This window comes from Diadema setosum, chromosome 10 (assembly GCF_964275005.1).
Source record: "Diadema setosum chromosome 10, eeDiaSeto1, whole genome shotgun sequence".
Taxonomy (NCBI): domain Eukaryota; kingdom Metazoa; phylum Echinodermata; class Echinoidea; order Diadematoida; family Diadematidae; genus Diadema; species Diadema setosum.
Genome location: NC_092694.1, coordinates 38,716,560 through 38,731,357, shown reverse-complemented (window position 1 = coordinate 38,731,357; position 14,798 = coordinate 38,716,560). Strand labels below are relative to the sequence as shown.

General features: G+C 37.4%; 1 protein-coding gene across 1 annotated transcript; it reads right to left on the bottom strand.

The window, feature by feature from the left end:
* Window positions 1-1,695: 1,695 nt before the first annotated feature.
* On the bottom strand, window positions 1,696-2,409 carry LOC140234001 (uncharacterized). Its single transcript, XM_072314087.1, has one exon. The coding sequence runs from the start codon at window positions 2,407-2,409 to the stop codon at window positions 1,696-1,698; it is 714 nt and encodes a 237-aa protein (XP_072170188.1).
* Between the last annotated feature and the right edge of the window lie 12,389 nt (window positions 2,410-14,798).

Here is a 14,798-nt window from a genome sequence, read left to right as displayed (position 1 = left end):
CATAACCTCTCACAGGCGTACAATTTTGTAATTCAAAGATTCCTCGACGACTGACTACGAACAATCAGTGCGTCTGCGCCGATCGGCAACTTTTTTTTCCTGCCACCAAATCGGAAGAGCTGATGAAGCGTTCAGGATTGGACGTGAAACTGTCCTCGGAATTTAAGAGCAGTAAGTCCAGATGCAATGATTTAAATTAGTATCGTTTTGAATTATCATCAATGTTAAAGAACGTTATTTTAAATGCATTTTCAGCGAAGTTATTTTATACCATTTTGTATTAATTCTCCCCGAGAAGATACATTAACTATGTCTTGTCCGTGACTCTGCTCTTGACGTATCAAGGAAAGAAAGATGTCGCAGGTCTCCTAGAAGGAGTTTCTGTTTACTTGCCAGATCCCCATTTCAATTTCTTGATGAGGTGCAGCTTCTGCTTAATGACTTTTATTCATGATACACGAATATAACAGTTTCTATTCAGAGGAAAATGTCGTCTGTTACGCCCGTCTGCAAATCCAGGGCAATTTCATGATATATCGTGCGAAAAAAAAAGAAGAACGTCACTTTGAATATAAATAACTTGAGAAGACCACTATCAAGTGAGACATTCCTCCATCAGCCATGTAAACCACCCACCAATATGAGATCGTTTTCTTTTTTTTTTATGCTGAACAAATATATTCATTTATCAAAGGACAAGTTCACCTTCATTAACATAAGGATTGAGAGAATGTAGCAATATTAGCAGAACACATCAGTGAAAGTTTGAGGAAAATCGGACAATCCGTTCAAAAGTTAAGAATTTTTGAAGTTTTTGTGCAGTCATCGATGGATGAGAAGACTACTGCAGTGTATGATGTTACATGCGTACAACAATATAAGGAAAATATAAAGAGAATTTCACAAAATTTCATCTTTTGAAAAAAAAGTACACATTCCCTTGACTCGTTGCTGACATATGTTGTGGGCAATATTATTCCCTTTGCCTTTAGAAAGGGACAGGTCAAGTGCTCTTTTATTATGCGAAAAAAGTGAACATATGTTGAATTTTCTTTACATTTTCTTTATACTGTTGTGCTCATATGACATCACAAGCCTTTATAGTAGTCTCCTCATCCAGCGGTTCCAACACAAAAGTTTTAAAAATTCATAACTTTTGCATCGATTGTCCAATTTTCCTCAAACTTTCACTGATGTGTTGTACTAATATTGCTGCATTCTCTCAATCCTTATGTTAATGAAGGTGAACTTGTCCTTTAAATTCAATTCGATTTTTTTTTTCTATCTCCTTTCCTGTCGGATTAGTTCTTGGCATTCCCAAAGAGACTTCAAAGTAGGACAACTTTCAAACTAATATGTTGGGAGTTTAACATACAACAGGTTGTGGTCTCTTCTTCGTAAGCTAGCACCGGTCTGACACAGATTAAGTCAGGAATACTGAACCCGAAAGTTAAGTACATATCAAACAGCGACCATATTACTTTCTGTACCTAGACTACAAACACAACATTTGCGATAGCATGTATTTTTCCGTAAGCATTTTTTTTTTGTGTATATAACATGCTACTGTGAACAATAGTCCACAAGGCGTGACACTAAAAGTATCAAGATCATGCATACAATGCTGTGCACTATACATAAGAATAGAAAAGAATAATGACAAAAACAGAAAAGTGGGGTCTAATAAATAATATACTATACAATCTGCAGAAGGTGGTTGTGGACGCGACTCTTGGATGACTGAGACCCTCTGTCACTAATCATGCCTACAATGTCTTCTGGTAAGCTGTTCCAGACTGTGACTGCAGTGTGTACAAAACTCCTGCCAGTTGAGTGTGTTCTGGACTTGGGTTCCACGAGAGCATGTCTCGGAGTTGACACACTAGAGCGAGTTGTTCTTCTCGTTGTATAAGGTGGGGGAACCAGCTTTTTCAGGTCTTGAGGGTAGAAGCCTGTCTGCATTTTGTACAGGGCAACTGCAGCTGCAACTTGACGTCTATGGTGAAGCGAAGGAATATTGAAGTTGGAGCGTGCCTCGTCCTGTATACGATCAAGTAGTTGAAGTACTGTAGGAGATGCATTCAGCCAGCACAGAGAGGCGTATTCCATGATACTTCTTATCTGGCCCTTGTACACTGTGGCTCTCCCAGGGGCATCCAGTTTAGGTGCTACCCTCCTAAGAGCACCAAGTCTCTGTCCAGCTCTGGACGAAATGTTCCTGATGTGCTTATTCCAGGTGAGCTTCTTGTCAACCGTGATGCCCAGTATCTCCAGTTCGTCTACCTCGGTGATTTTTGTGTTTCCAAAGTGCAAGTCTACCCTCGATGGTTGTCTCTTTCTTAATATTTTTAGACCCTTACACTTGGCTGGCTCAAAAGACACCCTCCATTTATAAGCCCATTGCTTCATGTTTTCCAGGTATCTGTTTAGGCTTGCATAAGCATGTTACCATAATTACCGTTAAGCTCCCCTAAAGAATATGTATATCTCGATTCACATGAGGACGTTAATGATTGGCTACAGGGGGTTTGTTTGTAGGAAATAGACATAAACACACTGGAACAGGAAAAAAAAAAACCCGCACAAAGTAGATCCCATCCACATCGATGACTGCGGCATACAAAATGACATCATAATGTTTGATCGTCATTTTATGCATCATTTTCAACGATACCTGTGACTATCGAAAGCTATTGAGTATTCGGTTGGCCGATTGATTTGATTCATACAATCTGTGTAGGGAGCAACATATTGAACGAGACCGACGGCTGCAATTTCCTGAGAAAATATCTACGGGTATAGAACCATCCTGCAGTTTTAGGGTGTTTAATGTAAACTTTCACGCTTTCACACTGCCCCCTTATTCTTCCATGGTTGGTCCATATCATTCTATCATTCTCCCTATTAAAGATGACACATTCACTTCATGACGCTGCCCTTGACAAATGCAGGAAATATAGTGGTAGCATGTTTTCCAAGAGAGAGAGAGAGAGAGAAGTGTATTATCATCACCCACATTGGATAAAAGAACTTGTTATCTGAGGCCATTTCATGTTTTCAAAACGGCATCAAAGCCTTTTTAAGACACGTGAGCGTCCAGTGAGGGAAATAGCCTTTATAGAACGCCATGTTACTCGACTTTCAACAGTCACACATAATTAGTGTCTATCTATCTGCGAGGTCCCCTCTCCCCCCCCCCCCCCGATTCTTGGTGAGGTGCGGCTCTTCCACATGACGGATTCCATTCATGATATACGATTATTCATTTATTTTCTTTTTTTGCGGGCGGTGTTCCTTTTTCATTGTTCCTTTTTTTTTCTCTCTGCTCCACCTCACTAGCAAAGTTTTCAACGAAGTGTCAATGGTCCAGATTAGACTCTGTGAAAACGAGACAATAATTCTCTATCAGTTCGTAGGGAAAACCCGTCACTTTGAATATGAAGATTACCATGACGAGAGCATTATCATTTCAGACATTCCTGCATAAGACGAGTAAACCGCCTATCAAGTTGTGAGTGTTTCATCACCGATTCCCTTTCCTGCTTAATACATAACTGATTTTCCAAAAGAGTCTAATTTTCCTTACACACCTTTTACCATGCTTGGCTATCAACAAACAATTTGTGGTCTCATCAGCGTGTGTTTATACCAGCTTGACGCAGACGTAACTCAGGTATATCAAACCCGGAAGTAAAACACGGTAAGCATAAGAATTACAGCATATTTATTCGGACGTGTGTTGGTTGTCATTACATGTACTTAATTTTGATTCATAAAGGGTTTCGTAAAGATGCTTATGATTATCTCCTCTCGTTTATTGGAAAGATTTTCATGTAGTGATCATTAATGTTACAATCCTGCCGGTGTTTCCATGTATATATCAGCCGCAGGTTACTTATTGACCGTACCCGGGCAATCACCCCCCGAGTGCAATAAATTACCCCCCGGCTAAATACTGGTTAGTGGTAAAGGTGAGAGTAAGAAATAGGGTTAGTGTTAGTGTTTTGTTTAGGCTTAGGAGTTTGGGTGAGGGTTAGGATTAGGTTCAGGATTAGGATTAGTATTAGGGCCAGGGGAAGAGTCCGGGGTAATTGCCCTAGACCCCTTTTTGCCGTTTGATGAAAATCTGTTATGAATAGCTTACAGTTAGTCGGTCTATAAAAGGCAATTGTTCAGAATGCTGTTTCTTGTTCAATTCTATTCATTTCATTTCATTTTTTGATAGAATAATATGCATTTGTGATGCCACAACACCAAGATATAGAATAGTAACTATGTTGCTTGCAGTGGCTTCTGTTAAGCACGAGCGGAAATTATTGCCGATTCATAATTGTGAAACGTAGCTACAGCTGTTGAGATATCGGTGTCACATGAAGTACTGGGCTCCAGACCTTAACAAGTCCACTTTAAAGATATTGTTTACCATTTGGAGCAGCGTTTGAAAAAAACAAAAACAAAACAAAACATGATCTAGTTATCACATTTGATGCGCATGCGTATAGGTAAGTTGTATCGCAAAACATCCTAACCCTTTATACATATTTCACGTTAAATCCTAAGATATAAGGAGCTACCACTGTTTTTCTTAGTAAACAGTAGCCCAACTGTAGATGGTTTAGTCAAGAAACAATTTTGCTATAAGTATTGTTCATATTTTTTGTATTCAACAATGCTTAACATTGATTATACAGAATATTCAATTTTGCATTTGTTGTTTCCATTACTGACTCACATTTAACAATTATTTTGACGCACTAAAGCTTTGTTTTTGCTTCATCTACAAATGGTAAATTATGCCTTTACAGAAGGGTCAACACCCTTAAACATTGCAATTCCACACCATGATCAAAATATACTTTAATCAACAAAGAAGAAGAAAGTAATGGTAGGAGAAGAAAATCGAACATGAAATAAGAAAAAAAATGAAATTTTATCATTTCTCACATTTTCATCGAAAATCAAAACTACCATACATCTAATTTGACGGAGATGGTGACGTTATCACCTCAGAACTTTCCGATTGGTTTCTACATCATTCTGTTATTAAAAATATTTTTATTTGGTGAGGTTGCTGATTTAGCAACTAAGACCTCTCTTCATCTTATCAACTTTACAATACTGACAAAGAAAAAAAAACAATGCTGCAAAGGTACAATGTTAGTTTCTTATTGATTGAAAGTCAACAGAAATAAAATTTAGGGAAGATAAGTTTTGTGTCACTTATTACTTGAAGACTTTTAGTTGATAGCACCATCACTTCTGGTAATACATTATGATATGTAATTTGTGAAATGTTTTGAAACACTAACATTTAGTAGGACCTACTCGTTATAATTATCATCTCCGATTTTAATCAATCTCTAACATACTTGTTATTTCATTCAAGTCAACGAGCTGACAGCATAAGATTTCCATTTTAAAAAAAGGGGAAAATGGCCAGACGTTTTTCACAATTTGATATTGAATGGTTTTATCAATCTTCTCTGCGAATTCAACTTGCAAACCTCGGCCATGATGATTCATCAATGATTTATTAAATCTCCTGTTTAAACATTTGCAGTCTGTTGTAGGCCAATGGGCTTATTTACGAAAAGTAAAATTTTAAAGTAAATCTGAACAGAAAGCCTTCCTGTATACTTACGCGACTGACTACTGCAGATACTTCCACGGCTTCCGACATTGCATCACAAACATTCTTCCTTATCCTCGCAATAGTTTTTGTCCAACATGTCAAGCTGTGTTACCTTACAATAGTTTTTTTTTTTTTCATAACTAAAACTGCATAGACCGCCATTAACACTACCTGTTTATGTTTCTTGATTTCAGGAAAAACATCATGGCAACGTGTCATCAGATCAGCAGCCATAATTTGGGGTGTCCTATCTGTCTGACACATTTCAACCAGCCCAAAACACTGACATGTTCTCACAACTTCTGCAAAGACTGCCTTGAACGTATCTTTCAAACTCAGTCCAACAAACAAACTATAACATGCCCTGTATGCAGGAAAAGAACCACCGTACCCAGTGGAGATGTGAATAAGTTGCCAACAAACCTGCCTTTGAGTTCTCTGGTGGACGAAGTGAAAACCAAGAGTCCAACTTGTACAGTTTGTGAGGTGGACGAAAATCCACCTGCCGTGTCGTACTGTCAGGACTGTGAGGATTATATGTGTACATCCTGTGAAAAAGACCATTCTAACTGGAAACGGTTCTCTAAACACGCAGTGGTAGCCATGGAAGATGTGGTTTCAGGAAAAGTTCCTCTGCAGAGGCGACAAAAGTGTGAGAAGCACCCTACCGAACGCAAAGAGTATTTCTGTCCCGGATGTCAGGAGTATATCTGCTTTCGATGCGGGAATTTGGAGCAATCGAAAAAGGGACATGGAATGATAGAGGAATCCATCCATGAGGAGAGAGTAATGGAAAATATCAAGGACTTAAAGACAAGAAAAGAGGCAAAGAAAACAACAGTTGAAAAATACATCCAGTCCATAGAGTCACAACGTAAGAAACTAACGGATTGGATGAAAAAAGTCGGCAGAGACATCGACAAGACTTACGAGGAATGCATTCAAGTGTTGTCAGAGAGAAAGAAAGCGCTGAAATGTCAAGTCAAAGAATTGTATCAAAAATTCGATAAAGAACTGCAAGTTATGGGAGAAGAGAATCGCCAAACAATTCGTCAAATGAATACTCTGGAAGAACTGGTGACTTACGGAGGGAAGGTACCGCTAGAGAAAGACGGCTTGTTAGCACACAACACGCTCTGCAAGAACTTGGAGAGCATTCTGGGACGAGATGATCCTGACGACCATTCACCGAGAGGTGTGACAGAACGAGCTCAGAAGATTTCATTTAGAAAACACGTGAAGGTCAATGAACTTTTTCTCGGAAAGCTGGGCGGTTGTCCGCGGTATCTAAAGTTAGACGTACAGCTCCCAAGCAAAGGCAGCATGGGCTGTGTCACTCGGGCACCGGACAGTAAGATGGCGGTGGTGCTGGAGCAAGGCGGAATCCTTTTCTACTCCCATGATGGCAAACTGCACGAAAAGGTGCTGGCGGATGTGAAGGTTCGTGGAATTGGATTCCTGTCTGATGGTCGAAGTGTTGTACTTAGTACACGAAATAAGGTATCGTTGTTCACTCCACAGTGGGAGAAACTCAATATCGAGTTCAAGACCATGAAGGATTGGTGGACAGGTGGTCTTACTGTTGACAGAGCTGATAATATCTGCTTGGGGTGCGTGAGGTCCAAACGAATCCAGGTTTTTACTCCTCAAGGTGGACAGGCCATCAGGGAAATAATGTGTGGTAGCTATTCACCTTCTGTATTATTCTCCTGTCGAACCATGGGAAGCCTGATCCTGACAGATAGAACACATATCGTTTGCCTTGGTAGTAGGAAGAAGGAGAATGTCTTGAAGAAGGAGGGTATGTCTGCCTACCCAGCCGTTTGTCGAGATGATTCGATCATCGTAGCCTGGGTGAAGGACGTGGAGGGTCTCGTTAGTATCGATAGACACACGAGGGAATTTGAGCACGTTCAGAATCTTATCACTGATTTTGATATAGGTAGACAAAGCAGCGAAGATTGGTGCTACCTTCAAGAGTTCCACAGTGGTGACATAGCTTTCTGCACTCAATTCAGACTTTACATATTTCATAGAAATATAATGTGACAATCTCCATCAACTCTTTTTTCTTCTGTGGGAGTTTATGAGAAAATTATTTTTTGGAATATACTTGACCCAACTTGCACACAAATGAGGGTGCACTGTAAAATGGACTTTTCATATGCTTTACCTATTTGGCATTAACATTCACACACAGTATTGTTCATGTCTCGAAACGTGGATTTATTTTCCGGCTCGAGTGACAGTGTCAATAATCACGATTCGTCTGTATTAGTCGTTTAGTCTAGCTCTTGCGTTTAAAAGCCGCAATCCACTTATACTGTACTATAGAATGTGAAATTTATACTTAGAGCAGAACATGCCCTTTCCCTGCTACAACACTCCAAATTTACCATCTCGATTCTCACCAAAATTTGTAATAAAGGTATATTTTGTAGTGTCGCAGAGGCTGAGAATTTCATCCACAATGTGCTGGGATTAAAGAGGCACAAAGGTGATTATTGGTTTCCACGTCTCAGAGAAATCAACTATAATGCAAACTGGTATGTCTGTGGAACTAATTTGCATTAGAACGTTTCCTGATTGCCTTGGTTGATTTATCATAGTTATTTCCAGAAAAAAAAAACAAACAATGTAAAATGTTTATTTGTTGGCCCTTTTGACATACATTAATTGACTTGAGCACACATCAATTGACACTTATTGTCGTGCAAATGAAGATCTTGTTTGCAAAAACCGATAAGTCCATATTTGCCGAATGGAGATATTTGCGATTAAAGGTCAAGAAAAATAAAGAGAATAATAAGAAAATTTTGGCTTCTTTTGACCATAAAATATACTTTTATATGTAGTGACCAATATATCATTTAAAAGGTATTATTTTGTACTTTATGACAGAGATCGTACTTCAAAATCTTCAAAAACGGACTTATCGGTTTTTGCAAACAAACCCTTCAAATGTTATCTTGAATAAAAATTATGTAAATGATCATTGTATTTTTAAATTGTGACAGTTTTCATCTTTGTTACTGGGGTCCTATTTCAGGATAGTTGTTCGTATTCCCAATTGAGAGATATGGTTTTGAATCATATTTGCTCAGTTCAACACTTTTCTTTCGTTCTTAGGTGTTCAGCGTCTGAATAAACCATACGATGAAATTGACGTAGGCAAGCAGTATCACTATCAACTTAGAAATCGTTTGCTACACTAAGCAAGTAGCGTAATTTATTAATTGTGACCGGAAAAAAAAAAAATGCTGCATTTTTATGGAGACGTGCTCTTAAAGGCGAAGTTGATATGAAGATTTACTTAATATAATAATATGTTCTTTACTTTGTTTGTGCTGTTCCTTAAGTTCCTATTCTTTGTGTTGTCAGTTTATTTGATAAAAAGGAAACCGACAAATTTTAACTTGATATACACCAGTTTAAATTTGCAATGTTTGAATTGTTGGGTCACATTTGTAGATTATACTCTGTGCTTTAAATTGCTTTGACTTAAATGTATTAGATACTGATCGTCATTGCCATTTGACTTTTCAAGCGATGTAAAATATGTATTTTGTGTTTAAGAAGCATGTTTTACCAAATATATTTAGATGGTATACGCCAATGAGTATTTTCTTTAATCTCTTCACTGGAAGACAAGTAATTTTCAGAGATGCACAAACCATAAAAAGTTCCAATGACTTCTGTTAGTTTAAGTGTGTGCGACATGGATGTAGAATTACCAAGCTCTTACAATACATGACTTATCAGAAGGTAAGTCAGTCTTTCTGTAATCACCACAGAATATGTATCCCTTTCGTTAACTCTTGTGACATCTGAGCAATCCACTACCCTCAAAACTTTATATCTCATGTTTATAATACATGTACAGCTACTATAGTTTCCTTAGGCCTATACATCACTGCTTCAAAACAAATTACAGACAGCATACTTTGTCGATTAAAGAAAATGGCAATATATGATAATCACAGAAAGAGTGAGGGTGTTCTATGGACGGTTTTGTATTCATACGTTTATCGTATTCTCGAAATTATAGTTATGAAAAAAAGGTAATTAGTTTCAGTTTTTATTCATCAACTTCCTTACATGCCACTTTATTACCTGTCAAGATACAGCAAAGAATGAACTTGTGTTTAGAACATGATTATGCTGAACAATGACTGTTTACATGCATTTCATCTCCCTCACATTTTTTGAGGTAGTTTTAAGAGAACCCAATACATTCACATCTGAGCGTATCTACAGTTAAACTTAGTGGCATATTGCCTGGAGTTATCCATGATTTATGTAGTTGAGGTCCACATTCAGACCTTGATGTATACTGGTCATGAATACTAGACGTAGCAAAGGTATAGAAAGCATACTCTTTTTCTTGTCAAAAAGAAAAAAAAATGTTTGATCATAATTCACAACTTTACTCTTGTCATACCATTTTAGCTGACACTATTCTTTATGTGTCGTGATGATCACCATGCTGTTCTTTTTTTTTTCTCCTTCAGGAAAGAAAACGACTGAAATTACAGTACCATGTATAACATTATGGTGTCATGCAAAGTTCATGATTATATTTACCTTTTAAGTATGATATTGTCAAGTTGGGCCTAGTGAACCGTAACTCAAGATTTATAGAGTTATGCCGATTCACTCTTAAACGAGCATGTTTGATATGTAAATGAGTATTCAAAAATATGTAAACTATGTCTGTGCCTGCATATGTAATATCATATAGTATGATACATTTAAATAGAATAAATATAATATGTGTGTATAAAAATGTAACTATTCATTTTGTAAAGGTATAAACAAATAGATCTGACAAGCAAAACAGTTTGACATGTGGATTAAAGTAATTTCCAAACATCTTTAGAATCAAACAAAGCACTTGACGTGTTTTTCCACCATGTGATATCTTTTTGAATTATACCATTAGATTCTACCAATTTAGTTTGTCAATTATTTGCTTATTTTTAAACTGGTAATATCTTCTTAAAAAATTCTCGATTTCAATTATCTTTTTGAATGTCATTCATTTCCACTTATGTCTTGAATTTCGATACAGTAAGTCTGTGTCATGTTTGTACATGGAAGAGGAAATTCACTGAAAAATGATTAGAAAGTTGAGGTAAAGTCTGAATCTGTCTGGTAAAATGTCTGGTAAAATCTGAATAATTACCTGTGAAACATTACTTTCTTTTTGTTAGGGGTGGTAAATTTTCAGTTTTAACAGCTCACCCGTAGGATAAAGCTTAACTGACTCGACTGATAATGTCAAGGAATGGAAGGGAAATGAGAAGCAAATTCGAAGTCTGGTTCCCAGACTCTTGCCCTATAATAGTCCCTTCAAAAAAAAAAAAAAAAAAAAATGCGACCTTAACCTGCTCCAGTTTTCAACGTTGAGGGCGTCAATATCCTGTACAGCAAAATAGTACAAGCAGAGGGTCTGGAAGCCAGGCTACAAATTCGAGGAGGGTTGCGGGGTATCACCCCAAATGCATCTTCCTGGCCGACCTCCAATCCATCAGCGACTCGACGAGCTCGTACAAGAAACTATTGACGGCATCAAGGACGAAGAGGTGGTAATCTTAAACCATGAGCGCTGTGGCCCGAAGTCAGTTTATAGTTCGATAATATTTTAGTTGCCAAGCACAATAAGAGAGAATTTGACTAAACTTCTTTTAGAAATTTGTGGGGAATCAATTACAAGAAATACACAGTATGTTCTTTACATTTAAAAGCGGAGTTCTCGTCATGCTTTGATTGGCTGCGTTTATCAACTCCTTTTCTCGGCAGAAACAGGTTATCCAAACAGCTTTCAAGGAATTTTTACGAGTTGATAAACGCAAAGCTGTTTTGAAAGCCCTTTAGGAAAGCCTTTTCGAAAGCCCAAAATTTGTGGCGATCCAAACAGGTTTCCTAAACGGGTTTTCAGAAACCTGTTTGTAAAAGCCTTTTGGAAGTTGATAAACGCAAAGCTGTTTTGAAACGGCTTTGTAGTCTTGTACTTCAGTACTTGTACTTCTCCTCGGGTCGAACAGCGCAATGCAGCTGTGCAGTGACAGGCCAGCTATAAAATCGTGTTCGCGAAGAGACTTGATAAACGCAACTATTTTGAAAGCCGTTTCTAAAGGGCTTTGGATAGGGCTATCGAAAGCCGTTTATACAGGGGAAAGTTGATAAACGCAGCCAAAGTCTCATGCCGCCACTCAGTAATATTTGAAGTAAGTGCTAAACTGGAGCTGCCTCACAGATAGGAAGGCAATTGATTCATGTGGCATTGCATCACGACTCGTCACTCTCAAGGGAAGATATGTCTTTATGATGGTAATTGCTTTTCGCTGTCCCTTCTTAGAAAACAAACGGCACATTAATAGTACAGGCAGTCAGGGCTTTGGAAATGGCTCTCGAAAGGGCTATGGAAAGGGCCTTCGAAAGGGCTATCGAAAGCCGTTTAAACAGGGGAAAGTTGATAAACGCAGCCATTGTTGTATGATATTATGCAATCTCAGTACGCAGCGAAATAAAAAAAAATCATCACTTTTGAATTGATTGTCTAATTTTCCTAACATTTCTCTGATGTGTTCTGACAATTCTGTATTTACTCATCCATATGTCTTATGTATATAATATAAATATAATGTGTGAGTGTGTGTGGAACATGATATATCAAACAATCTTGTTTGTTTTCTTAATTATGATAGTATATTTCTGTTTCATTTCCCTTTAAGAACATTGCATCCGTGGTTGACGTTGTTCGTGTGAAAAACAAAGAGGGAGAGATAGAGATAGAGAAAAGGAAAAGAAAGTGACAGGATGCAAGATTGGAGATAGAAAAGAGAGAGATAGAGCATGTCAATGATAATTATCAACTGAAAGGAAGCCTATAGTTGGCATGCCTAGAAACAACTCAGACAATCACATAAACAGTACATGCCTGATTATCTTCTGGAGTATTTGCACATTAGAGAAGTGTGAATGCACCTTGTACCTTTTCCCTTGCAGTCGTCCACTTCCCTCGACGAGAGCGAGCTATTTGTCTATTCATGCACGTATGTGTGTGTTTGTTAGTTAGTTAGTTTGGGGCCTTTTTCCAACATGTTTGTCAAAATATTGATCAGCAGTAACGATCTTACAATCGTGTACAATCTTGTACAGAGGGAGACAAGAGATAAAAATATTTCACAGCACAAACAACAAGTATTGTTTAATGCAGGCGGTACTTATGCATGATGATATCTTGATAACTATGTTGGAAACCCGTTACTATCATTATATATCACCGTCCAAAGGGCAGTTCGAAATGACATACCTCGAGAAACTCTATACAACAACCCGCTCATTTAGTGTATCCAGTCTTAAGAGCAAGTCCACATTCGATCTGATGTGTGTAATATCATGCTGAACGCTCAACATACAACATGTTGCAGTTTCTTTCACCCCTATACTGTAGCCTTTGACAGACATGAATCAGGAACACTAAACCCGGAAGTTAAGCACACATGGTAAGTATAGCAATTACGGCATTCTCAAATGGACGTCAAGTTGCCATTATTGAAACTTCATGTATATATATAATACTTCAATTTATTGATTTTATCATCGTGATAATGTATTTGTGTGTATAATTGAAATTAATGAAACCCTGCAAATAAGAACCTCAGGCTTAATCAGAATGCAGTTTGTCTCAGTACATGTAAATCAAACGTTACAGTATCTTTGCAGTGCGTTTGTTAAGCCACACGTGAGCTATTGTAACTTTTGTGTGTGTGTGTGTGTGTGTGTGTGTGTATGTATGTATGTGTGTGTGACCTCTAGGTACAATGTGCCTGCCCAATTTATTTCAGATTCTGCACCGCTCACAAAAACGGCTTATGACTTTAGGGTCACATTCACCCCTTCACAGACCCCTTTTTAGGAATCATGTATCATTCCCTACCATAATTATTCGAGTCTACTTCAGTCTGGAATGAGAACGACATCAAGGTAAAAATTTTGTAAAATTAAATATCAAATAAGGTATATAGGAATAAACATAATACGGCAGGTTTCACAAGTCTTCATCGAATAGCGAAAAAAAAAACACTGAAAGGAGAAATCCAATCCAAATATAGATTAGTCTGATGAAAAAGAGTTAAATCTTTATTCTTATTAATCTGAAAAAAAGAGTAAAATTGAAAAAAAAAATGACTGAAATCTGTTATATATGATATGATATGTTATTTGGAATTTTTTGCAAATTTTTCCAAAAAAGTACAATGGATATAGATATGCAAATTAGCGAGTTAACTATGTCATAACCTCACAATTTTCCATTGATCGTTAAAAAAAAAATACGAAAATTCAATATTGTCGTCACTGAAGTCTGTAACATGATGTTATTCCTGGATGAATAACTTCAGAATAGTGATCAGTTAGATATACGAGGATTTGAGCCTCGGGCATAATTGCGTTTAAATGAAAATCTGGAAATTTCAAAAGTCTTACCTTCATTATTTTTCATCCGATTTCGATCAAAATTATACAATTGAACTCGTAATATTGTACTCTGTCTGTATTGTACTCTTTCAGGTTAACTTATATTTGGAATCGATTTCCCCTTTAAATTGATGGGCGCGCAGTTGGCATCAACTCGCAACTCTCCAACCGGTGTGTACACAACTATGATAGCATATTTGTGGACAATGATTTTGCAACTGAAACCTCTTTCCCCTTAATTCCATAATAGCCTCGTTATTTCAATACTGCAGTGATTTGATTGGTAGAGCTGATTACCGTTGTTTACAAATCAATGAATATATGATATATATATATATATATATATATATATATATGTAACACCAGGTTCGCTCTCTTGGCACAATGTAAATAAATACAATGTACAATTCAACGGTTATGTTTATAAGTGTGGATGTTCCTCCTTTTAATCACAGATTACTATTGGCAGGAGCAACAATATCTTTGACACATAATCCACATGGGGTTCAATAAGAAAGGCATCGATAAATATCCTCCAACTGCTATCATCAGAGAACTATTAACGGCGTTGTTTCGTGGGGAAATAACTGCTACTTTGGATTAACAGCAGAGCGTCCTTCACCAAACATTAAACAAAATCAGGGGGGGGGGGTGTCACATCCAAAGAAGATCCAAATTGCGC

Bases quoted from the DNA above. Each gene is read 5' to 3' on its own strand.
- LOC140234001 (XM_072314087.1), bottom strand. From the start codon at position 2,409: ATGAAGCAATGGGCTTATAAATGGAGGGTGTCTTTTGAGCCAGCCAAG.